Source organism: Gordionus sp. m RMFG-2023, chromosome 3 (assembly GCF_954871325.1).
Source record: "Gordionus sp. m RMFG-2023 chromosome 3, tfGorSpeb1-WG-v2, whole genome shotgun sequence".
Taxonomy (NCBI): Eukaryota; Metazoa; Nematomorpha; class Gordioida; order Chordodea; family Parachordodidae; genus Gordionus; species Gordionus sp. m RMFG-2023.
In genome coordinates, this window is record NC_088777.1 from 47,310,333 (window position 1) to 47,337,872 (window position 27,540).

At 27.5% G+C, this 27,540-nt stretch overlaps 2 protein-coding genes across 2 annotated transcripts; one reads left to right on the forward strand and one right to left on the reverse strand.

Annotated features, from left to right (window-relative positions):
• Nucleotides 1-391: 391 nt before the first annotated feature.
• On the forward strand, nucleotides 392-12,921 carry LOC135927444 (uncharacterized protein DDB_G0283357-like). The gene is made up of 7 exons (XM_065463417.1): nucleotides 392-735; nucleotides 779-960; nucleotides 1,030-1,167; nucleotides 6,859-7,168; nucleotides 9,275-9,771; nucleotides 9,889-11,260; nucleotides 11,379-12,921. The coding sequence occupies exons 1-7, from the start codon at nucleotides 495-497 to the stop codon at nucleotides 11,636-11,638; spliced, it is 3,000 nt and encodes a 999-aa protein (XP_065319489.1). The 5' UTR covers nucleotides 392-494; the 3' UTR covers nucleotides 11,639-12,921.
• Nucleotides 12,922-23,190: 10,269 nt separating this feature from the next.
• LOC135927130 (acyl-coenzyme A thioesterase 13-like) lies at nucleotides 23,191-24,169 on the reverse strand. The gene is made up of 3 exons (XM_065463068.1): nucleotides 24,029-24,169; nucleotides 23,743-23,933; nucleotides 23,191-23,486 (listed from the first exon to the last, which is right to left on the reverse strand). The coding sequence occupies exons 1-3, from the start codon at nucleotides 24,122-24,124 to the stop codon at nucleotides 23,309-23,311; spliced, it is 465 nt and encodes a 154-aa protein (XP_065319140.1). The 5' UTR covers nucleotides 24,125-24,169; the 3' UTR covers nucleotides 23,191-23,308.
• Between the last annotated feature and the right edge of the window lie 3,371 nt (nucleotides 24,170-27,540).

Sequence of the window (27,540 nt, forward strand, 5' to 3'; positions counted from 1 at the left end):
TAACATTCCTCCTTTCTCACTATTAATTTATCTGAACTTAAATTTACGATTTTATTTTGTTTATTTAAACATTACTTAACCGGGATAATATTTCCCAACCAATATTACTACCTGCGAATCAAAATAAAAAATATTGCTCTTAAGATATCATTATAAATTCTATAATTAATAATTTTGAATTCCTAAGTTTCTGTTAATTTTTTATCAAGCCATATCAACTAATAATATAATAATGATAATGCTCATTATATATTTACATTTAACTTTATAGGTTGTTTTCGTCTACAAAAAAAATAAATATTTTTTTAACAATTATATATTTTAATAATAATATTAAAAAAAGGTAAGGTCTGTATTCAAATTTTTGTTTTTTGCGATCCATTATAAAAATTTCGAAATATAATAAAACAATAGTAATTCAAATATATTTTAAGGCGTGTCTGCAGTAATACTTTTGTGTGTTTGCATTATATATATGTGTCAACGTATCAAACATGAATGAATATATTCGAGTAACTGAAGATATTGATGATGATATAATTGAAATTCCAATTGAATCAGATGGTGTAGTTTTATTATCCACCTTATCTGCTCAATACCCTGGTATAACCGGTTTAAAATATAAAAATGAAAATACAGGTTCTTGGAGGGGAATAAGATTAGAAGAAGCTAGATTATGGCCGCCTGAACCAAATAATTGGGGAGATAGACTTTATTTTGGTGTATTTCCTAAAGGTAAATTAAAGGGCTAATGAATAAATTAAATAACAATTTAAAGAATATAAGAAGAGGCACGATTCAGGAGGATGGTTTAATGTAGCGGAGCAATTAAAAGCCCCCTCTATACATGAAGACTCAAAGAAATGTTGTGATTTAATTATACTTGGATTGCCATGGTCTGCAGATGAAAATAGATTAAAAGATTTTTTTTCAAAATATGGAGAATTAGTATTTGCTCAAGTTAGAACTTAAATTTTAATATTTTTGATAAAAAATTAAACAAATTACCCTCAATTTTAATCTATTTAGATAAAACGAGATGGAACTGGTAAATCCAAAGGTTTTGGATTTATTAGATTTGCTGAATATGATGCTCAAATAAATTGTTTAGGACAGAAGCATAATATTGATGGAAGAATATGTGAAGTTAGAATTCCACATTCCAAAGTAATTTACATAGATTTTTTTCTTTAAAATTATTACCATTTGTATTTTTAGCAATTCAAATATTTATTTACTTTAAATATAATTAAAATGAATATATGATATTCCCTATCTTTGAAATTAAAGAAAGCGTGTATCTAGAATTAAGATAATTTTTTAAAATATTATTCATGTTATGGTTCCCATTTTGCTCAGAATTAAAACTGAAATGCCTAAATTCCTTTAATACTAAGATAAAAAAACTGAATTATTTAGACCAAGTATTCATAAAAACAAAATGGTCAGATATAAAAATGAATAGCTTAGAAAGATATATAAAATACTAGGAACTAGCCACTCATTGGCCCCTTTCAGTTATTCTAAGCATACATTACCGCTTATAGTCAATTTTAATTAACTGAAACATTTATCTTATAAATATAGCAATAGTTATGTGAAATTGGGATGAAATGATAAATCTTTTACAAAAATTGATTCAATTTTATTTAGTTTACCAAAAATATTACTAAACATAATTCATATAAATTTCCCTTTTTTCTTGATTTTTTTATTTCATAAATATTTGGTTACTTTGTGCATAAGATAAATTTACTCAAAAATGTTTATTTTTAACGGGCGCTTATTATCTTTAAGTATAGCTTTAATTTACCACATTCAGGAACTTCTATTGAGAAGGGGGATATAATACAAGATTATTGAAATGGAAATAGGTAGATAGTTATGATACTCTTTTGGGGGAGGGATGAAGTGGCAGAAGTTAAGATTTCTGAGAGGTGAGGGTAATATTGTGACTAGTTTAGGAGGTGTAAGAATGCCAATTTAAAAAAAATATATCAAGATTTTAATACCCATCCTGGACTATTAAAATCTTGCTAAAATAAGAGATTTGTGACCCTGAATTGATTTTTTATCCAATCTAAATATCCAAAAAATTTTTATGTACATTTAAAAGTGTGCTGGGCTTTTGCATAAGCTAGGATTTGCAGATCTCTATTTGATAGACATTTTAAAAAGTTGTCATAATCTAGATCTGAATAATAAGGATGATGATTAACAGAACAATCAATTATATTTTGTTAAAATTAAATAGGGGTGTACAGATATCACTTTTTGGAGGCTGATCCGATCCGATATTCCTGATATTAAATTGATATCGGCCAATTACCGATCCGATATCATATCTAATTTTGTATTCTGTAAAGATACCAATGGTTTTAATTTTTAATATACTTTTTATTAGTATAACATCTGTAATTTAATTATACCATAACTTATGTCATTTAAATATATTATAATGATCAGTTATAGTTGATATTCGATTTAATTGCAATTCTAAAAGTATATAAAATATTTTTATTGTTAAATCACTTTTATATAATAAGTAATAACATTAATCTATATACATAATAAGTAATAAACAAATTTATTATGAATTTTGAAAATAATATTTAAAATTAAAATATCAAAGATTTCTTTTTAGAAATACCAAAATTTCCAATTTGTCAGAGGTCAGTCTGTGGTGATGGTAACTGTCAATATAACCAGCTTCACTAAAAACAGATTCTGAAGAGATAATCGCACACTTTTATAAACAGAATGCACAAAAAAAGAACAATATTGCAAATTGTTTATTAATTATTATTAAAAAAATTTACATAAAAATGGATTTCGATTTTATTTATTAAAATAAATGATTTTAGATAAAACTTTTTTTAAAAAATTTTATAACATTTTATTTTTGAAAGACGCCATTTGATATCAGATTGGATCAGGAAAATTTATAATATTGGCCGATAACCAATATTTAAAAATGAGCAAAATATTGGTCCGATCCAATAAAAATATCGGTACATCCCTACAGTTATGATCCATGCAAATATATTTTGTTTTAAAAAATGACCCCCCCCCCCATCTCCCTTTTCAATTATTAATTATTATAGTGATGCTGACGATAAACAAAATGATCAAGGGATTTTTTATTTTGAAGATCATGTTGAGATATTATGTTTTATTTTCAAAACCCCCTCTCTATAACATACTTACCTAAAACATGGAGATGAGCAGCAATAAACACAGATCCTTTCATTCTTTCAATTGATACCATTGTCAGGATATTATTTTTAATTTACCCCCCCCCCCCCTTCCCACATCAGACCCAAGCCTGAGCCATTCCATGTCAAATGATAAATAAAATAGAAAATTTTGGTTAACCCTTTTTAATTTTGATAAAAAATTTGTGGGCAATTATATATAGTTATACTGAAAACGAAATTTTGGCTCATTAGCAATTAATTGCCTAAGATAATTGGGATTAAAGATTCAAAAATTCGGGGGTTAACTAATTAGTTTTTTTTATTTAAAACTAAATTAGGTAAAATGAATCTAATATTAATAATTAAATCAATAATTGATAATTATTAGTGATGTTAAAAGTTACTTTTGAAACATAACTAGCTACAATTACTAGTTACATTGGCAAAAACATAACTAGTTACAGTTACTAGTTACATTTTTACAAAAGTAACTAGTTATTAATTACAGTTATTTTCAAAAGTAACTAGTTACTTACTTTATACATCATTCATATGCGTATTATTTATTTATTAAATGCATTTATTTAATATAAAAAAAATTAGGATAAACAAAGTATAATCAGTTATTTAAAATAATATACAATTTATTTATATAAAAAAATATCGCAAAATTGAATATCTACATCGAATATAAAAATATATATTTGCATTGAAAAAAAAAACATTTATTTTTCATAAAAATTAGAATCTAATAAATGTTTATTTGCTTTTCACAACAAATTAATTTCAAAGTTATTATCTAGGAGACGTGCTCATTTATCTCCAATAATGAGCTTACCTAGACTCAACAAGTGCTCTACGGGAGCACTTGATGTTAGAACAACATTATATTTAATAAAGAGTAATTTTTACTTTGGAAAATCGTTATATAAAGAAAAAGTGTTGTTATTAGATTTGATAAAGTTTTCTATAAGTTCATTATCTAGAATATTTTGGCGCTTTAGGTCAAAAAATCCAACTACATCAAGTGATGTTGGTTTTGAGCATGATTCATTTGTCTGGGATTCACTTTGAGGTATTAAGGTATTTATTAAATTTAAAATTTCCTCCTTTTTTGCTTTATTCCTTTCTTGCCTAATCCAAGGTCAGTCAGTTTTAAATAAAGGGTGAAGAATTGCAGCAATGATGTTGTCATTATCATAAAGATTATTAAACCTATAACATGATATTATTAATTTATAAATAATTATTTGATTTAAGTTACCTTTTTTCAATACTAGCTAATATAGTATCCTTTAGAGGTTGACAATATTTTAATCCCTGCACATCTGCCATACATATAAGTATTTGTGTTATTGTTGGGGTATAATAACCCAGATACATGTATTTTTCCCCTTCAAGAATATCAATAGCTTTGGACATTGGTTGCATAATCTAATTTTTAAATTGTAAATTTTTATAAGACATTAATTTAAATTTACACTACAATATTCTTTTATAAAATCACGATCATCTGATGTGAATCTACACAATTTTAATTCATCACATAATGAATCAAATTCCACAGGCGCTTGATTTAAAAACGATAATATTTTGGCCAGGGATTTATAAAAGGAACCCCATCTTGTTATAACGGGATATAGGAGTTGAGAATGTAATTTTTTTAAAATAAGTTCGACGGATGGCCCAGATTTATTTTGGAAGTTCCACAAACGTTGGTATATAGCTATAGCTAAGTTATAAACTTTCCTATACCCCTCATTGTTTAAAAGTATCTTGTTGGCATCTTGTGTTGCCACTAAGTTTAATGTATGGCAAGAACATCTTCGATGCCTGCGAAGGTAGTCGAAGTCATTAATATCAAAGAATATTGCAGTGTAAATTTAAATTAATGTCTTATAAATAATTTACAATTAAAAAAAAATTATATTATGCAACCAGTAGCTAAAGCTATTGTTATACTAGAAGGCGAAAAATATATGTATCTAGGTTATTATACCCCAACAATAACACATATACTTATCTGTCTGGAATTTGTTCAAGAATTAAAATATTGTCAACCTTTAAAATATGATATATTAGCTAGTGTTAAAAAAACGTAACTTAAATTAAGTAATTATTTATAAATTAATAATACAATGATATAGGTTTCATGATCTTTTTTGATAATGATAACATAATTGCTGCTATTCTTCATCCACTATTTAAAACTGATTGGCCTTAGATAAGGCAAAAAAGGAATAGATCAAAAAAGATGGAAATTTTAAATTTAATAAATACTTTAATACCTTGCGGTGAATCAAATGGCTCATGTTCTCAACAAACATCATTAGATGTAGTTGGATTTTTTAATTTAAAACCTCAAAATATTATTGATAATGATAAATTTATTGAAAATTTTATTAATTCCAATAACAGCATATTATTTTTATATGACGATTTTCCAAATTTAAAAATACTAGCGTTTATTCAGTCTAGGGAAGCTCATCTTTGAAGAGAAACGAGCGCGTCTCCTAGATAAAAATTTTGAAATACAATTGTTGTTAAAAGCAAATAAACATTTATTAAACTCAAATTTTTATGAAAAATAAATGTTTTTTTTTCAATGCAAATATATAGGATATTTTTATTCAATGTGAATATAAATATTCTATTTTCCGATATTTTTTTCGGTTTACTTATTTTTTTATATAAATAAATTGTATATTTTTTTTAAACAAATGATTATAATTTGTATATCATAATTTTTTTATATTAAATAAATTCGTTCAGTAAATAAATGCGTTATATGAATGATGTATAAAGTAACTTATAATATAACTATGCTAATCTGATAATGATGCTGAAATAATAACATCCATGCTTATTAATATTCAAATTAATTAAGTATACTATATGACAGAAATATTGGCGGGTTAAAATAATTCAAATTTGGTAAAGGAAACAGTTGATTAAAAAATAGCCCCCTTTCTTAAAAAATTTGGATTAATATATATTTTTTTAAAATTGCACTAACGTACACAAACTCAGTCATCAAAAAAGGAACGTGTTCACGTTCAAAGTTTGTAAAAATAAAAGAACGCCGGTCATCATTTTTTTTAAAGTAAACTTCGTAACGCGTTCGTTTACAACAGTGCTTGATACCATTGTCGAAATATTTTTTTAGAAAAAGTTTTTAAACCTCACCCCATCCATCATCTAGGCACTAGTGTTCGATTTTCGCCGATTTTTAAAAACGGCTAACTCAAGATTTTAGCCAGAAAAATATTGCCATAGCCTTGAGATTTCTCTGATAGATGTCCAAACCCTTGTGCCATCTATGAGCAAAATCTTCAGGCTTACGTTATCCTCTTCTGGATAAAATATTGAGTCAGCTGTTTTTAAAAATCGGCTCAAATCGAGCCGTTTAACAACATCAGGCACACGAACCTAGTATAAGGATTAACTTTATTACGTTCATATGGTAAATGGGAAAAAATAAACACTTAACTAAATGCACTCAAAAATAAAAAATTTTTAAAAGTAAAAAAATTTCTTAGCAATTTAGTATAATTCTGAAAAATTCACAGAAATATTTTTAGCATTTCAGTTTATATTCTGAGCAAAATCATGTCTTTTATGAATAATTTGATAACTAATTAATAATTTTTCTTATATAAAGTCATCAACTCTACCATTTGGTAACTCCAAAATACACGTTGGGCGTGTTACAGATGACATAACCTCAGATGATATACTTTCCTACTTTTCTAAGTATGGCAAAGTGCTTGAGGTTTTTGTGCCAAAACCCTGTAGAGGATTTGCTTTTGTGACATTTGCAGATTCTGATGTTGCTCAGAGACTTATTGGTGAGGACTTGATTATCAAAAATACAAGTGTGCGTATCAGTTCCGCCAATGCTCAACCTTGGGAGAATATGGGGGGCAATAATCCATTCTATCCTAGTCCTAACATGGGTCTTTCCAATAACAGTAATTAGATTGTATTTAATCTTTTTAGGTTGAAATTTTAAATGAGCTTTTATTTTAAAAAAATTTATAAGCCTGATATCTAGTGAGAGAAAAGGACATTCAACTCATCATTATTTATAACTCATTCATTGCCAAGTGTGTAAAAACTCATGTCTGTAAACAATTTATCCAGTGAAATTTCACAAATGGAATATATAGGATGCAGATTAGTGGTGATCTAATCGAATTGATTAGCTCCTTAAAAAAATTACGTTATCCGTTACCATGCTTCCATTAAGAAAATTGGAAAAAATTTCCTACCTCAAACCACTTTCCAAAAATCTCCCTCTCCCTTTATAGTCATTTTATGAATATATTTCTTCAAAACCAAATTAATATATTTTTTTATTAGGTTAGGACAATACTTGGTTTATTCTTTTACTCCTAATTAGACTTGTTAATGATACCTTTAAAATATATTGCTATCGATACAAATTTCTTAAAAACCTATTAATTCCAATACAATCTTCATACATTTTATTTAATCATTAACCTTTAAAATTTTTTCCAAAATAAGCACAGAATAAAACGAAAGAAAACCCTATTAGTTTGAAGCAAAAATTTTTTATATATGCTTTGATGATATAAATGTTAGAGTTAAGGCTTTAATGAGATTGGCTTATTTCACACCTAAAATGTGGCATAGTTTTTTTATTTGACTTATAATTTTGTTGTTTTTTTGCGGTTGGCCAAATTGACTGCTAATTATAAATTTTAAAATATGGGCCGGCACCCTAATTTCCTGAGTTCTAGAGCACTCAATATAAATTCGGACGCAGGTGGGAAACAACTCCTGGAATTATGTCGTAATCTTGATCTTCGTGTTACGAATACTTTTTTCGAACAATTTGACCCAAGAAAGGTATTTATTTGTTACTGTCAATCCTACATGGCCACAAATCGATTACCTCATTTTCTTTAAAAATGACAATCGATTGGATAAACAATATTAAATTCCTAAAGACTAATCCATCGATTAAATTCCTAAAGACTAATCCATCGTTGTGTGCGGAGTTTGGCAAGAAGGGGCCATTCAAATCAACTTGTCTTCTATCGAATTGTTTGTACTCTGGAACTTTTCTCTAATCTGTTTTACATACTCTTCCTAGCCTTGCACGCTTTTCATCCTTATTAAGTTCATTTTCTTCCTCTTATACCAGATTTAAAGCAATTATAGCTAGATTGTTTTGCTATTTATGCAATATGTTTTTTTTGGAATATTAAATTTAAAATGGTTCATTTTTATGAAAATATTGGTAATTAATGAGTTATAACATTGGCTATGCATATCTAATTCTGAATATCACGTAGAATACAAATCTTACCAGACATAATTATAATGATAAACATGCCATATATTTTTTGACTTGACCCCCCCCCCCCCTTCCTTCTTTCCATTTTAAACACTTTTGTCATCTTTTCAAAATTTGTTTATAACCGAGTTTAGTTATTGGCAAATTTAAAAAAATTTTTTTTAGTGAGTAACATATAATATAAATGGTTATATATACAATTTTGGAATTATGTATAGGTTTTTCCCAATTGTTTATATATATAATATTTCTTTGTTTACCTTTTTTTTCTTTTTCCTTTATTTTACTAATTGGCAAGAATATTAAACGAGAATAATTTTATTTTTGGAAGACAAAAAAACAATAAATCCATTAAAATTACGATACTCAAAGTTGGGAGATAATGATTTATTTCGTTTTTTTCTCTTTTTATTTCTATTATTAAAAATAAACATAAATTGCCTTTTTTATTTCTTTTACAAATAATAATATACTAAAGATTTTCATCACCAAAAATAAATGAATGAATTTACAATTTAACACAAAAATACGACCCACATAATAGTATTGTTGACCAATCAAACACTTTATCATAGAAAATATGACATAAAATCCTTATGAGATGGTTGTTAATTTTTATTTTATTACCCCTTTTTTGCGAATTTTGATATGGTAGTGGGTAATAGGAACATTGGCCCTAGTTGATGAAGTACTTGATTATTATTCTTCATTGATACAATATCTTTTTATCATGTTGATTTTTTTTCCTAACAAGGTAATATGACAGGTGTACCCTCACCACATGGGTCTCCCTACCTCTACCCTGGACAAGGGAGTTCAGGCGGTCACCACCCTTCTCAGCCCCACCTTTACTCCCAACCAAGGCACTTGCATTCTCATCCCCATTCTAACAACGTTGCTACTCCTACCATTGCTAATCATCAACAACACCATATGACGACACCTCACAAGCAACAGCCGCCAATCGGGCCAAGCCCAGGGTCAAATCTACAGCATCAAGCTCATCCCCACGGAAATAATGGGACCAACCTGGCAACCAATGCCTACCTCCAACAAGCCTTGCTGCTTCAACACCAACAAGCCCTGCTCTTACAACAACACCACCACCAGCAACAACACCAACAGCAACAAAGTAGTAGCTCATCTTATACTTTAAGTAGCCATCGTAACGATGATAATAACTCTTCATACCCCACTAACCTTAAAGCTGAAATTGGTGTGAATGCAGGCCTACGTGATAATACTGCTGATGTAAATGATTGATTAAAATACTGCCCCTTCCTTTTTTTCACCCAGTCCTTTTTTGTATGTTGATAGAGCTTTTCGAATTTTCACTAATTATAATTTTTATAATCTGTTGTTTTATAGCTATCCAGAGTAGCGGGGCGAATCAGGCCCACTCCATTGGACTCAGCGATGTCCAACATCAATCAATCGGGGGGTCGGGCTACTTTACTCCATCCCACTAGCAACACACCACGCAACAATTCCTTCTCATTTCCTCCTTCATCCTTAACCTACTCCTCTAACACTCTCACACCTATTACTTATCCTTTCGTTACCTTCTCAAATAATTTCCTTCCAAATTCCCTACTCACAACTGGAACCGATTCTACATTTAATCCCGCCCTCTTTCAACAGCTCAACTACGATTTTTACAATAACGGTGGTGGTAATAATAGTATTCTAGATTTTAGTGGTAATCCTTACAACAACAATTCTTTTGGAATGACTTCTCATGACGCTTCCTCCTATTTTAATAATCCCGCTTTCCTTGCAGACCCATCTTTTCAGAATACTGCATCCAACTTCAATTTTAATCAGATGAATTACAATTACAATCATGATGGCAACAAATATCCTAATTTCATGAGCTCACACTTTATGTTTCAGCAACCATCTGTCGATATCTTATCTTCCCACCAAACTCATCCATCCTTCACCAAGTTAGATCGAAGGGATCCTTGTTCTGCTGACACCTCAGCATCCGACAATGTTGAAACAAATGGTTCTCAAGCTAATAATTCAACATTTACACAATATCACAATGTGTCAATCAATAACGGAGATTCAAATGTGGCGATGGATGAGATTGATTCTCAAAACACAAATCTTGATGATGGCATGCAACAACTCGCTAGCATGGACCCTTCACTAATGGGACCCATTCTTAACACCCTCACGGAAATGGCCTGTAGCATGAGCGGCACTAATCACCACAATCATAACAACAATAACCATAACATGAGTCAAGATCAAAGCATGCTGGCAGCTCAGAATTTCCTGGGGGCTCTAGTGGCTGCACAACACAACATGGTCGTTAAAATGAGTGGATCTCAAAACAATGTCAAAGGCCCTACCAATTTTAAGGACCTACGTCTGCAAACCAAACAGCAACTTGATATAGTGGCTAGCAGTAATGGCGAATATCGCCGAGATGAAGAAACTAGTGATAGTAATACAGATCTCAGGAGTCCTTCTTTACAATTCCCGCCCCCCAGGAGAGCTAGGATGGACAGTGCCCGTAATAGCTCTTCGTCTCATATGCATAGCCTTGTTGATGGATCTGAAGAAGACAAACAACAACTTCTGTTTAAAGGGATAGGTATGGACGAGGATGGTAGCAGCAATACTAAAAATTGTTATTTTGATGGAGAGGATTCTCTTTCTCATGCTGCACTCACGCCTCAGGGTTTAGCGCCCATCCCTTCTTCGGCTTGGAATGACGTGATTTCTAAAAGTAATCTATAATTCTCTAACTTTTAGCAGAAAAGTATAACAACACAAATTGAAGTTTTTTTTTCATTGTACAATAAACTTTATAGATTGTTTTTATTTTTTATATAAAATACTATAAGGTAATTACTCATCCAACTCGAAACCGTCTACCCCAAGATCGCATCACATCCTGAATCCCAGTGAAAGGGACGATCAAGATGATGCCGACAATATAATACAAGACGCTATAACTCGCTCAATATCATCAGCCAATACCCTGAACCATCCCTCTAATGGATTCAGTAATGAATCTCCACTTCATTCCTTTGAGGAAAGTGCCGTAGGAAACACGAATGATGGTCGCGGAGAACCCTCCACTAATGATTTTATTTGGAAATGAAAATATGTTTTTTGTTGTAAGAATTTAGTGCTAAAATGTTCTATTATGATATCATTTTTTTATAGTTTGAATATTAAAATTTATGGTTTATGTTATTGTAATAAAGTTGTAAACAATTTAATGAGTATATATTATTTTTATATAAGAAAAAATTATTTTTATGTAATTGTATTGTACTTTTTGAATTTAGTTTTGCTTGTATAAAAAATGTTTTTTTAAGTAATATTTAAAATAATTCCTATCATATCAAATTTATATAATATTCTTACCAAAATGCTTACAATTACTCAATTTTTAAATCGTTTTAATCAATTCTCCATGCTTCTAATTACACTTAATTTTCTAAAATTTAACTATGTATATAATTTATTAATTATTGCAAAATCATCACTTTAAATTAATTTTTTCTAACAATTGTGAATTTTATTTAAAAAGAAAATATTTTTAATTATATTATTGAATATCTTTAACAAGTAGTATATATATACATGCACCATGCTTTAATTAGTTTAAATTTTTCGAATATTTAATGATCTTGATATTTTGATTTTGTTTATTTTAAACAAATCAAATTAAACTTTTATATATATCATCAGACATTAATTATATTATATATATATATAAGAGTATATATTCAATTTAGAATATTAAGTTTATTACATTTATATCAAATATTTTACGGATTCAAGCAAGAAAAAAATTTCACTCCCTAATTATTTTTCTAGGGGTACTTTTTTTAAAAATGCTATATTTAAAATTATAATCATTAAAAATAAAATTGATTAAATTTTAGCATATTAATTATAATATACTACTACTGGTCACTTTATATTATAACAAATTTGATTTTTTTTATAATCGCTATGTATAATCCTAATTGTCATCTGACCAAGCTTTATGGTATTATAATAAACGCTAATTATTGATTATATATTAAAATATATAATGATAAAATTGAATATATTTGCATGATTTTTTTTTTGACGTATATGAAATATTGTGGATAATATAAGTTTTTAAAGATTTTTATTCAAAAACTTATTAATCAAAGAACATATTAAAAATTTATAGATTTTGTATTTAAAAATTTCTTTTTCATTATTCATATTTATGATACAGAATAGTTTTACTCTTACATATATATCGATATTGTTCAAAACAAATAGAAGAAATTTTATACACTTCAAAATTTTTTTTAGCCTTTATAATATATTATAATGTTAAATTATGTTTTAATTTACTATGTAAATTTTTTTTACCGAAATAAATTTGGATATTACTTATTTAATATTTATTTATTCAATATCACTACTTCAAAAAATACATTAATAACTAGGGCGACGCCCTCGTTTATATAAGGATTAAAGTGATGAAAATTTTATTTCCTATGTACATTATTCTAAATACAATTGACAATTTATTTATTCAGTGTGCATACACTTAAATTAACTGTATTCAACGTAATTGGCTGGTAGTGATGCAAAATCTCCATTTGAGCCAATTTTTAAATGGCTAACTATAGTTTAGCAAGGAGCCTCGAGATTTCGCTAACATATGTCCATACATATATGCCATATATGAGCAAAATTTTTAGTAAAATTATATTAGTTTATATAAACAATATAAAATTTTAAATGACTATATTTTAAATGAAAAATTTAATCCGAGTTTAGATATTTTAAGATAGATATGATGACGTTGGTCATCATATATCAGATGTAAAATTTAAAAGCTAATAACCATTATTATCTGAAAAATTAGAATTTCCCAAACTAGAGATATTTAAGTGCAATATTTAGAAGTATATTGCCATATAATGTCCCTATTGGCTTTAACGATTGACAAAATACAAGGTGAAATAAACTGCTATTGAGAAGCCGATTCAATATTAAATGCTAAAAAAATCACAAATTTAATTCAAGCTGATCTGTATTTTTGGCATTGTAGTAGAAAATTCTTTTAATAAAAGATTTAAAAATGTATATTAATTTGATAACTTTGAAACCGCAGTTTTTTAGCTACTGTTTCTCATACCTACTTTCTTGAATTTATGAAAAAGAAAAAAATCTTCACGATATAATACACGAAGTTTTAATTATTTTTAAAAATAATATTGAAATTAATATATCAGCAAATTCTTTAATTGGTGAAGATGATTATTCGTCCAATTCAAATTTATTAAATTAGAGGGCTTAAAATATATGAACAGGCGCAATATAAATATGCTAAATAGCTAAAAATATATAAAAGAAATATCTATTAAATTTAGCAATACTTCTAACCTCTGCGCCTGTTGACCGATTATTCAGCTTGGCTTATATGGTTAATAGACCAAATCATCAAAGGCTAAATGATGTTTAAGAAATAATACTGATTTTTTATTTTGATTTAATTATATTTACTAATTAAATTTTTATTCTGATATATAATGCTTCAAATTAATTTCATCTCCATTATTTATTTCGGAAATCATTTTAAACTTATATTATAGCGTGATGTTAGCCCCCCGATATTACAATCTTTTGGATTTTATGGTTTATCAGTTGAACTCATTTGTACCCGATTTTTGCCAAACTCGATTTGTACTATTACCAGCTATTGACCGTTAAAAATATGGCACCAAAAATAAAAACACTCAAAATTAATTTTTTTTTAATAAAAATTTTCTTAACGTACAACGATTAATGATGCTTTAAATTAATTTTTATCTTCATTATTTATTTCGGAAATCAAATTTTAAACTTATATTATAGCGTGAAGTTAGCCCTTCAATTATTCTAGATATTCAATGGTTTATCAGTTGGACTGATTTGTACCCTTTCAAACTCTATTTGTACTATTACAGGCCCCCCCCCCCCCATATCTATTGTTAAAAATGTATTTTTATTTGATTAAATGTTACCCTAATGTATGACTTTTATGAATCAGATATTTTTTATTAAAACAATTTTTTTTAGAGTATTCTAGCTCAAAGTTTGATTTTAATAATTCTACACAATTGTTATGATCTTGGAACAAAAACCATCAATTGATGGAATTTGATAAATATATTAAAATTACCGCTAGATATTTCTTGTTTGAGGAGTATATTATGCTTAAATACTCCAAAATATAAGATCTAAATCTAAAGACATTGGAGAAATGGGTATAATTTTTTTCTTAATATTAATCCCCACGCTTAAAAATAATCAAACATGTGTTCTCTTTGAAAAATATTACAAAACGTTATTAACTTTGTTATTATATATATATAAGGTATTTAAGTTTGGGGGAGGGGGCGAAGATAAAAATTAAAAAATTATTAGGAAGAGAAAAAAAATTCTCTATCGTTGTATACGTTAATTAAAAAAAAATTAATTTTGAGTGTTTTTATTTTTAGCGCCATATTTTTAACGGTCAATACCTGGTAAACGGTAATGGTACAAATCGAGTTAAAAACGGTACAAATCGGATACAGATCAGTCCAACTAATAAACCATTGAAAATCCAAAAAATTGCAATATCGGGGGCTAACTTCACGCTATAATATAAGTTTAAAATTTGATTTCCGAAGTAAATAATGGAGATAAAAATTAATTTGAAGCATCATTAGGAAGAGAAAAAGATTCTTTATCGTTGTAAGTTAAGAAATTTTAAAAAAATTATGTTGAATGTTTTTATTTTTGGCGCCATATTGTTAACGGTCAAGAGTTGATAAACGGTAATAGTATAAATCGAGTTTGAAACGGTACAAATCAGTCCAACTGATAAACCATTGAAAATTCAAAAGAATTGCTGTATCAGGGGGCTGACTTCACACTATAATATAAGTTTAAAATTTAATTTTCGAAATAAATAATAGAGATAGAAATTAATTTGAGTATTATTGAAAAGAGAAAAAGATTCTCTACCGTTGCACGTTAAGAAATTTATTTAAAAAAAAATTAATTTTGAGTGTTTTCATTTTTGGCGCTATATTTTTAACGGTCATTTGCTAGTAAACGGTAATGGTACAAATCGAGTTTGAAACTGTATCTATCGAATACAGATCAGTCCAACTGATAAACTATTGAAAATCCAAATGAATTGCAATATCGAGGGGGGGGGGGTAACTTCACGAGATAAGTTTTAAATTTGTTTTCCTAAATAAATAATGGAGATAAAATTAAGCATCATTAGGAAGTGAAAAAGATTCTCTATCGTTGTACGTTAAGAAATTTTTAAAAAAAATTAATTTTGAGTGTTTTTATTTTTGGCGCCATATTTTTAATGGTCATTTGCTGATAAACGGTAATGGTACAAATCGAGTTTGAAACTGTACAAAAGATCAGTCCAACTGATAAACTATTGAAAATCCAAATGAATTGCAATATCGAGGGGGGGGGGGCTAACTTCAGAGTTTAAAATTTGATTTCCTAAATAAATAATGGAGATAAAATTAACGAAGCATCATTAGGAAGTGAAAAAGATTCTCTATCATACATTAAGAAATTTTTTTTAAAAAATTAATTTTGAGTGTTTGTTATTTAAAAAAAAATTTGTGGGGTTGACGTGAAGTTGGCCCTCCATTTTGTTCTTAGAATATCTCATAAACGGCGATGGTACAAATCGAACTGAAAATGGTACAAATCAATTCAATTGATTAACCATTGAAAATCTAAAAAAGGAGGGGGGGCAATTTAGCGGACCTGTTTGTAACCTTTTCGAGGTTTTTATTTTAAAAAAAACTTAAAATTTATTATCTTTAATATATAATAACAGATCCATTATAAATATTAATAAATTTATACTATGCAAAAATAATCTGTTTTTTTCTTCTCACAACGCATCAAGAAGGCATAGGCTTAATGTTCATTATAGGAGAAGCCAAGGTTAAATACCCCACCCCTCTTCTGAAATTAACCATTTCTACAAATATCATTTTTAGCTAAATAAAATGCACTCTTACGCACCATTCCCTCTCCTCCCAAATGTATAAAATATATCTGTATAACCCAGAATTTGAAAGAAAAATCATATCAAAATTTAACATAGCCAAAGGCCTACAATAAGTAGACATAAAGGCCAACAATAAAATGTATGGGAAAGTCCCATCCAACAGATGTTCTTCACTCCTCTTAGCAGAATCCTAGATACGCCTATATTCTTTTATGTGTGACTTCATGTTTACTACAAAAAGAAGAAAATTTTGAATAAGATATTCTTTAGTTAAAATCTAATCCCTCTTTTTATTTATAAAATTTAAAAAAAAAATACATCTTTTGTTTACTTTTTTGGGCGCTAATTTTTGTCTTCTTAAATGATATTTTTTTTCTTTTAATTGTCATTATTAATAAAAAATATATAATGCGCCACAGCTAATTTGATACTAATATAACCTAAATTGAACCCATTTGTTAACAAATCTTTGACAATCGGATCTCTAAAAATAAAATTAATTTGAATTTTTCGTAATATTTTTTTGTAATGCTCCTAACTTGCGTGTCTGTGGCCACCTTATGATGATATAGCCAAGATATGACAAAATCATTGAGATGTTTTAGACACTATCTATCTATCGTTACCTTTTAATTCATCAAGAAATCTTTTCAACTTCTGCCTTCATTGAGATGTTATAGACACTATCTATCTATCGTTACTTTTAATTCATCAAGAAATCATTTCTACTTCTGCCTTACTAATAATAACATATATATTTACGATTTCATTGATTTTCGAATGGTATATTTATAAGGAAGGAAATAAAAGATTTTGTAAAATTATATACATAATGATCTCGTGAGTCAATTCCATGGCTAGAATAAGTTTTCAAAAGGTCAGGAAATTTATTCTAGTAAATTAAGGCGAACAATTAAATATTCATAATTTTCAGAAAAAACTTTTTTAACAAATTTAAAATAATTAGGGGTCAAAATTTTTCATTTCATATATTTATTTATAATTTCAAATAGCTTGCTTGGGGAAAAATGGTAAATTATCATTTAAACTATGCTACAATTTTAAATTTAAAAAAAAGTAAATATTTTTAAAAAATACTATATTCAGACATCCTCAGCCTAAGGATCACGTTGATTCGCCATGTGAAATATCCATCGTATATGTTTACGTAATTTTTACATTTATGATCAAATATAAATGATTATTTTAAACTTAATAATAACCATGTTCGATATTAATGAAATAGTTATTTTTAATGAAAGGATTCTAATTTATTATGACATTTTTTGGTCTAAATATATTCGTCGGCCTAGAATTGGAGTGCTCCATTTGCGCAAATGTTTAAAATGAGAAAATTCAACATTAAAGTCTAAAATAAAATATAGGAATAACTTATTAATCAATTTTGACAGAAGAACTATAACTTTGGCAAAAATAAATATTTTTTTAATCTAGTTTTTATTTTTATATATATTGGGAATAAATTAGCTATTATCCATTTCTAACTCAAAAATTTTGTAAATTTCGAGTGGAGTACACCAATTCTAGACCGACGATCTTTTTTAAAAAAAATTGTGATTTTATCATGAAAGATTACTTGTGCATTAAAATATAAGAGGTTTACCTTAAAAGTTTCCTTTTTTTACCAAATATATAGAATTTTAGGTAAAATTTGATCAAAAATCTATCTTCTAAACCTCATAAGATTTTTTTTTTTTGAAACTGTAGAAAAATTAGATTATTAAAATTTAAAAGTAATTTATAATACAAATTTTAAATATTTATGAATAAGTTTTTAATATTTAGGAATAGTTTCGAATAATGTTGATATATATACGATAAATTTTGAATGATATGAAGAAAAAAAAATCAAATTATAAGAATAATTCGATCGAATAATGTATAAAAAATTATTCGACGAATAATATATTTTCCTAATCCGCATTCGATTCGAATAACTTTGTTATTTGTATTGGTAAAATACGAATCGAATATCGAATAATTCGCTTTAGGTATAAGTTTACTGAAATACATTACATTAAAAATAATTACATAATATATTCATAAAATATATCATAATGGCATGACACACATGCGATTTTAATACAATAAATATTTTTTATAGTTATAAGAAAAATTCCCCTAACGATTGATTTTTAAAATAAATAAATAAATAGAAGCAATTGCATAAATGATTCCTTTTCTTCTATTGCACTTTGTAAACCTGAGGCTACGCCTCAGATATGATTCGATGTTCTAACGAGCATTGTGTATTCCAGTTGGCACACTGTAAAATATATTGAAATCTCTGGCAAAATATAAAACAATATGTCATGTTGCTATAAATTTTTTATTTTAATTGGTATAACGTGCAATAGAGGGTTAAACAATTTTGCTCTAAATTCTTGCTTTCCAAAAAAAAAAAATGTATAGGTAAATAAGTAAAAATTTAAAGAAAGTTAAGACATTTTTATTTTCTATGCTATAAAAATGCGAATTTTTTTAGGACTTCAAGTATTGGCGTCAATTGTATCGCTATCAACCGAATAATATTCAGAACCAGAACCCTTTTCCAGTTTGAAGGGTATTAAACAATGATTCTCGGTCAGACATTTTGTAGAAGAAAATTCTTTTTATGCATCCCCATCTTCATCTAGCTGAGAATCGGATTATATTTATTGTAATACAAATCATAAATTTTTGCGTTTAAACCAAAAAAAAAATTAACCTACAGACCGTGTTCAATTCTAATAGCTCACTCTAAACAAAATATAAAGAAAAAGGCTATGTAGATTTAGCACACACTTAAATTCTAACAGTAGGACGTCCTAGTTATTCTGAAATAGACGGATCTAAAAAATAAGATGAACCAGGAAACGGCCAATATGTTTACACAAATTTATATGTACGCTTATATTTTTGGGCGGATTATTTGCTATACTGCTAGTTAATAAATATTTTTTTATTTAATTATATATAATAATAATAAAAAATATTATATTATATTTAAAATCTACTTAAATATTTCTTCTAAAAAAATATATAAATAAAACACGCGATTTAAATATACTTTGTTCTATTATAAATATTATTCGTTTTGAATAATCGAAGAATTTCATTATCTTTAAATAATAACTCCTTTTATGGGGAAAAAAACCATATTTCAATATACCCTTATATCTATTTTATTTGTTATTCAAATTATATTTGTTATTCAAATAAATTCATCTAAATTAATATTAAAAAAATGTTTTATTTAGATTAATTTCTATATGATTTAATGTTATTATAATAAGTTAATAAGCTACTTCATAGGCATGGCCAGGATTTTGCTAAGGGGGGAGGGGTGGAGGGTTCACTATTAAACGGGTTTCTTCCCAAAAATTTTCTTATTGGAGGTATTTAGGTTTGCTTGTTGAAGATTATTGGCTATTTTAGATTTTTATAAAAATAATTTTGGTGTTCACTTATCTATTTTTTTATATATAAATATTGATTTTTTTCCTAATAATTTTGAATTTCGTCGTCATTTTAAAAATGCTATTAAATTTAACTTTTCTTTATAGTTATATATTGTATAAATTTTATTGGAAAAGGGGGGTGCGGGAGTGTAGAAAATAAATTTTAGCTTAAAATGATATTTAAGAGAATGGATAAATTTTAGGGAATTTTCTTTGACTTCCTCTGGTTATGTCTATGCTTGCCTTGAATTGCTAATCTTCAAAAAAGAAGGGATTTCGTCAAAACGAATGATATAGGCAATATTTATATCGATTCTAAGCAGGGTTTGAAATGCTCTTCAAAATAAAATCTTCAAAGATTTTGATCACTGAAAGATTTTCTAAAAAATTTTGGGTAAGTTCAAACAAGTTTTTTTGATCAAATTTTATCTAAAATTCAAAATCTTTTTTCAAAAATCAAGTTAATATTTCGATATTTTTTAAAAAAAACTTCAATTTTTTGATTTTCAAAGATTATTAGCTCAAAATTTTGGATTTTTTCATTCTGATTCTAAGTATAGTTGTATCTTTATAGATGAGGCCCACTTCTTTCATGCCTATTATTTGAAATAGCTTTCATTAACTTAGTAGCGGCCCGTTTCAACTAGATTAATATGAGTATCTTAATTTATTGATATGCAAGCATGCAGCCCATACTGATATGATTATTAGGACGCTATATTTTAAAATTTTATATATAAACTATTATAAAAAAAATATCTCTTATTTTAATCTTATTCCATTTTGATCCAATAAATAGACTTTCCTGAGGCTATAATTTGGTATGTTCTGTAACTGTTATGGGATCTACTATCATTAATTTGATTAATGGGCAACCATATCTTTTCCTCAATTGTGGGTAAAAGAAGGATAATGATCATGGGGACGTAAAAAGGAAATATATATCTTCTTAGTAATTTCGTTACTTTAGTATCGTGGGTAACCACCAAAAATCTTCATAAACATATGTTACGAATCCTTTGATATCAACAAAAGATAAATTATAGGGATTTGAGATATGATTAATTTTAGAGTGCTCTGCATATGAATATATTTCTGATTTAACTTTACTTAAATCAAAAGAAATACCGCATCAGAGTTCTTGGAAGGAGAGAGCTAAGTTGAATTAGAAGTTAAACCTCTTCTAAATTGTATTGTTCGTTGGTTATATATGTAAAATTTAGTGATGGCACGTTTTGTTTTGCAAACTGATATAAATCAATTGGTGTTAAATGTGTCCAGAACTGGTGCGCTGAAGGCTTGAACGTGCTACTAATCTTTTTAATATTCCTCCAAGGTCGTCGCATGGACCTTTTCTATTGGAATGGACCACCACATCCTTCTTTTACTCCATAAGCGATATCAAATAATAACGATATGATCCATAATAGTGACAGGATATATCTACAATTATGGCCTCAGGAATTTCTATTAATAAGCGCAAAATGGAATACGATAAAAATAAGAGATATGTTTTTATAATATTTTGTATTAAATATTTTAAAATGTTAATTTTACAATATGTCCTAATAATAATAATATCTCTACGGGCTGCCTGCTTACATATTGCCCCAGGACATCATATTAATTATATTCAATGGATTTTTTAAAATTTAATCACAATACATTTCATATTTTTATGAAAAATATTTTACTATAATGATTTTTGAATAGAACGCCATCTATATTATCCTCTTTATTTATATAAATAAAAAAAATTCAAATAAAATTTAACAAAAACAAAAATGGCTATCAAGATTTTTTATTAAATAGTTTAATATAAAGGTAATAAACATTTTTAGATAATACTAGCACTCAAAAAACTTTTGTCAGCAATAAATTTTACCGGAAATATAAAAACAGTTGGAATTTTTTTTTCAATATTTTCCAATGTAAAATTTTAAGGGCTATAAATGAGAAATAATTTGTAACTCTATCTTAAGTATTAACAAGATTTAATGAAATCATGCGTTGCACACTTTGAAGGGAAAATCTTTGGATCTGGTTAGTGTTGTTAAAAGGCTCTATTTGAGCCGATTTTTAAAAACGGCTAACTCAACATTATACCCAGGAAAATATTGCTTAAGTGTCTAGATTTTGTCAATAGATGTTCAATCCCATGATATATGAGCAAAATCTTTAGGCTTGCATAATATTTTTTTGGATAAAAAATTTAGTCAGCCGTTTTTAAAAATCGGCTCAAATTGAGCCGTTTAACAACACTAGATCTGGTTGATAGCACTCTAAAATTTTGAATTTGCTAAAATATATAACATTATAACTAAAATGCCAAGTATTCATTTTAAAGATGGTCGTTTAAAAAACTCGTTTTTTTGGTTAATTAAAAATATTAATAGGGTCATAAAAATTGACTCATATTAGGCTTTTAAAATCCCTAGTTGTTACTATCAAGTTTTGAAAGTCATCAAACTCATTCTTTTATGCTATGTAACTTCTATATAGTAAGAACAACACAAGGATAAGATTAATACAGTAATTTTTGTTGCAAATTACAATATATCGTCGGTCTAGAATTGGAGTGTTTCACTTGACATTTTCAAAATTTTTGAGTTAGAAGTGGATAACTTATTTATTCTCAATATATATAAAAATAAAAACTAGATTAAAAAATATTAATTTTTGCCAAAGTTATAGCTCTGTCAAAATTGATCAATAAGTTTTTCCTATGTTTGATTTTAAACTTTAATGTTGATTTTCTCATTTTAAAAATTTGTGCAAGTGGAACCCTCCAATTTTAGGCACAGCATATTAGATCATTTTTCAAACTGATTGATAATAACTTCTACTCAACCATTATTTGAAATTAGATTCTAAGAAAATTCACAAAGATATCATTTAAAAAAATATTTAAGCCTTGGATAGCTTACATTAAGTAAGCTGCCAACTAAACCTCATATACACTTTAAAAGATGTGATAGGTCCACCAAATTTGTAAGGGCTCTGTTACTTTTAAAGAAAAGTATAAAAATCAATAAATATAATATCAATTAGATTGATATTATTTCTAAAGGAATATTTTGTATTTTTTAAATATTATTAAGGTTTTTAAACAAAATTTATAAGGTACAAAAAATAATTATTTTTTAATATAAAGACTATATAAAAATGAGCAGCATAACTATTTAAAAGATAAGATAATATCAAAATATATAAAATAAAATGTTTAATGCCATATATAAATTTTATAAAAAAATGCATATAAATACATGTATAAAAGATTTTGAATATTTTGTTATTTAGAATTTGATGCAGATGACTTAGGAATAAATTTAACATGATCACCGGTGGCTATAATATTTTTAGAAATCTTGTCATATATTTTAGCCCTAGCAAATGATATATTCACACCATGCTTTTCACAATCACCTTCAATAACTATCCTATCCCCCACTTTGGATTTATTAAGATATCTAGTAATATTAATTCATTGTATAAATATATATATAAATAAGGTAAAACAACAATGTAACATTTCTATATTATAATTTTCCATATTTTACAATTTAGGATTATAGATATTTGAATCTTATCTTTAAAATTTCACAATATTAACTTTTCCCTACATTTAAGGTTAAAAATAAGGTTCCATTAAGGGTTATGTTAAATCAAAGTTTTATGATGTAATATATATTAAGACTTTATATATATCTTGATAAAAAAAATTACGAGATATTCATGTTGATGCTAAATGAGGGTTCAAGATGTGGATACTGCAGGCTCACAATTGCAAAAGATGTGACATGATCTATCAATGTGGCAATTAAACCTCCATGTAGAGTATTTGCAATATTTGCATGTTCCTTTTTTATATCCATTTCTGCAATACACTTACCATCTGCACAACTTACCAATTGTAGCTTCATAAAATAAATATAAGAATACCTATATAAATATTTAATATCATAATTTTATTATATTGCATTTTTGTTTAATAATTTATAAATCTGAAAACTTCGCCAAATGTCTGACCGTAACCATGTTTTAGCATTATTTCCCATGCATTTTGTATGTTTTTCATTTTTGCAAAATTCCTACTAAAAATTTTCATATGCTATTTTATCATGCAGGCATGGATAATAATAATTTCAAGTTTTAGTATTGCTAATGCTAAATATTATCTCTAGTAATCACATCGAGACATTACTTTTTAAAATAGATAAATTGATGTCGTTAAAAGAGAGAATCAATAAAATTTAGCTTCTTACAAAATTCAATTGGCACCCTGTAATAAATTAATAAAATATTATTTACTATTATATATAAAAATAGAATGGAACATTCGAAAATTAATTAATAAAAAATTTGATGTTTGAAATAAAGTGAAATAAAAACTAGTAGTAGTATTTATTTTATTTATCTTTCTTTTTCACAATATTTTATTTATCTTTCTTTTTCACAAAATCAAAATTGTATATATTAAAAGAAAAAAAAATTACAATCTTCGAATCATAAAAAAAACATTATATTATTTTCTTTTTAAAAATAAAATACAAAAAAATCTTCCTCATTTCTTTTTCATATAAACATATAATATATATATGACATCATTTCTTTTTCACATAAAAATATAATATATCCTTGACATACTATAACACGCCCCCCTTAACAAAAATCCTGGGCAAAATTATATATATTTTTTTTAAATCGCTATGCAAAAAAAATTTTAATCAGCGCATAAGCATTCAATAAATGATTCAAAAAAAAATTAATCAGCGTATAAACATTCAATAAATGATTCCCATAATTTTTTGTTTAAACCATATTTTATGTCTGCATTTCTTCTTTATCACTTCATACACTCAATCAGATCTTGATAATTATCCCAGTATTGCTTTTAGAAGGTCGATTCTAACGTTGCCATCCTCCTTTCTTTTAGGCGATTTTCGTAATATCCGTCATAACTTGTTGTCCTCCTAACATAGTGTCGTTCCTCTTTTACGTTGGACATACGATGCACGTGGGTAGTGGTTGCTTTTTGATTACACGATTATTTACACCATTGAAACCATTGAGATCTATATCTTTATTAACCAGGAACTATCCCTACATATTTTCTTTTTTTTACAATTTCCTCTTTCAACCATTTCTATGCACTCTCTTCCGTAACTGATCCCTGTGCCTGACACCTTCGCTATTATCATCAAATTTCACTTTATTTAACTTGTTTCCCAAATTCTCTATTACTACAACTTTCTCCCATTTTTTAGTACTTCCATATAATCTAATCCTTACTAACTGTCCTACAGTATATTCCAATTCACTTCCATCAATTTCCTCTACAACTACCTCAGCTTTACTGGATATTAACATATCCAAAAACATCCTTACCTTCCGGCCTATCATTTTTTCCGCCGGAGACAAACCATCATTACCCATCGCATTATTATAATACAAATGCTTTACCCACATTTCTCCTTTTCCACTTTTGGTTTTCTTCAACCATCCTTTAACCGTCGCTACCATCCGTTCCGCCTGTCCATTGGAACTGGGATGATACGGTGGCGTTAACAGATGATATACATCCGTTTTTTCACAGAATCTCTTGAATTCTTCCCCGATAAAAGCTGGTCCACCATCCGATACCACAGTTTTCGGAATACCAAATTTCGCCCATATTTTTTTAAAATGTTTAATCACAATATTCGCCGTTAATCCGTGAATTTCTTGAAATTCTATCCATTTGGAGAACGCATCTACACCTAATATATACTTTTTTCCGTCATATTCGAAAAAATCAACATGAACCCTCTCTCCTGGTTCTACAACTTTTGGCCATATACTATTTTTATCCTTACGGGGCATGTCAGACCATGCATTACAAATCCCATTTTCCCAATTTATCAATATCCTCGTTCATTTTCGGCCACCATACGTACTCTCTTCCCCATTGTTTCATACGAGTAACTCCTTGATGACCCGCATGTATAACATTCAAAACTTTTTCCCTCAATTTCCGGGATATAACAGCTCGGGATCCCCTCATAATACAATCGTCTACTATAGCTAATTCTGTTTCAATATTTTTGAAAACTTTATCATCATTTTTCCATGATCTCTTTCCCATTATACATAATTTAACTACCGCTAATTCTCTATCTTTCCTTGTAAACCTCTGTATATCTTCCCATGTCGTTGGGCTACCCTTTATACTTCTCATTATCGTACGTACAAGACATTCTTCCCGGTTATCAATTTTCAAAACCATCGATTCATCCAAACTTTCGCCCGCACCTAACCTTGACAAAATATCAGGTAACTGGTTCTCTTTTCCCCTTCGATATTTTAAATCCAAATCAAAACTTCCTACTAACAATAACCAACGCTGAAGTCGAGGCGATAACATCAACTCTTTGTTATCTTTCTTGAATAAGTGGATCAACGGCTTATGATTTGTAAAAACAACAAATCCAATTTACTTCAAAATTTTCCAGAATATATAAGCAAGATTCCCAATTCCTTTTTGTTTTTAGCGATTTAGGATACCCTTTTTCTGTCCTTCTTTTTTTCGCTTTTTCTTTCCTCACATTTTTTCTTTCCCTTCTCATTTCCCCCTTTTCTTTTCTTTCCCTTCCGTTCCTTTTTTCTTTTCATTTACCTTCCTTTTCCCAAATGCATAGTACTATATTTTAATTTTTTAAATAAAATTATATATATATATTATTAAGGATTTTTTTTTAAAATTTGCCATTTCGTTTGCTTATTCCTTTATTTTGTATTACTTAGTAAAAAGAAAACGATACGTGGTTCTCTAATTTACATGACCATATATATAATATTTTAATTATTTAAATAAGATTATATATCTATTCGCAAAGGGGATCCTAGCTTTTTTGAAGTTTTCCAATTCGTCTTCCCGAACAATACTCCTTTTTATTCATGCTGATTATTTTGTATAATTCACTAAAAAACTATATATGCTTCGTTATTTTATTATAATCAGATCGAGACAACAATACAATAGAATTATATTTTTATAATTTAAATAAAATTATATATATTCTGAATCCTATGACCCCCTTTATTCCTGCTGATCAGCCCTATACCTATATTATATTTTTATTTAAAATCTGATATCTCACGATTAGTGATCCATCGCTATTTGTTACTCACCACTATTTGTGATTCATGAAAATTTTCAATTCCGCGCCATTTATGATTCCTAGACTACAGTCCCTCCCCGGCAGAAAGACGTAGCCATAGTTATTTTAAAGAGGAGAATTTTTTTTTTATAAATAATTAATTTTATAAATATATATTTTGCTTATGTCATAAGACTAGTATAATAGATAGATAATTAGAAATTAATAAGTGGAAAAATAAAGTTTAATTTTACTAGTTTTGGGTAGATTAAAATTTAATCATGTATATTTAATAAATATAAAGTTTCAAAATTAATGTAAAAACCTATATTTTAAATATTGTTTGGCATAGAACCGAGGATGGAGATTGAAAATTGGCTCTGCA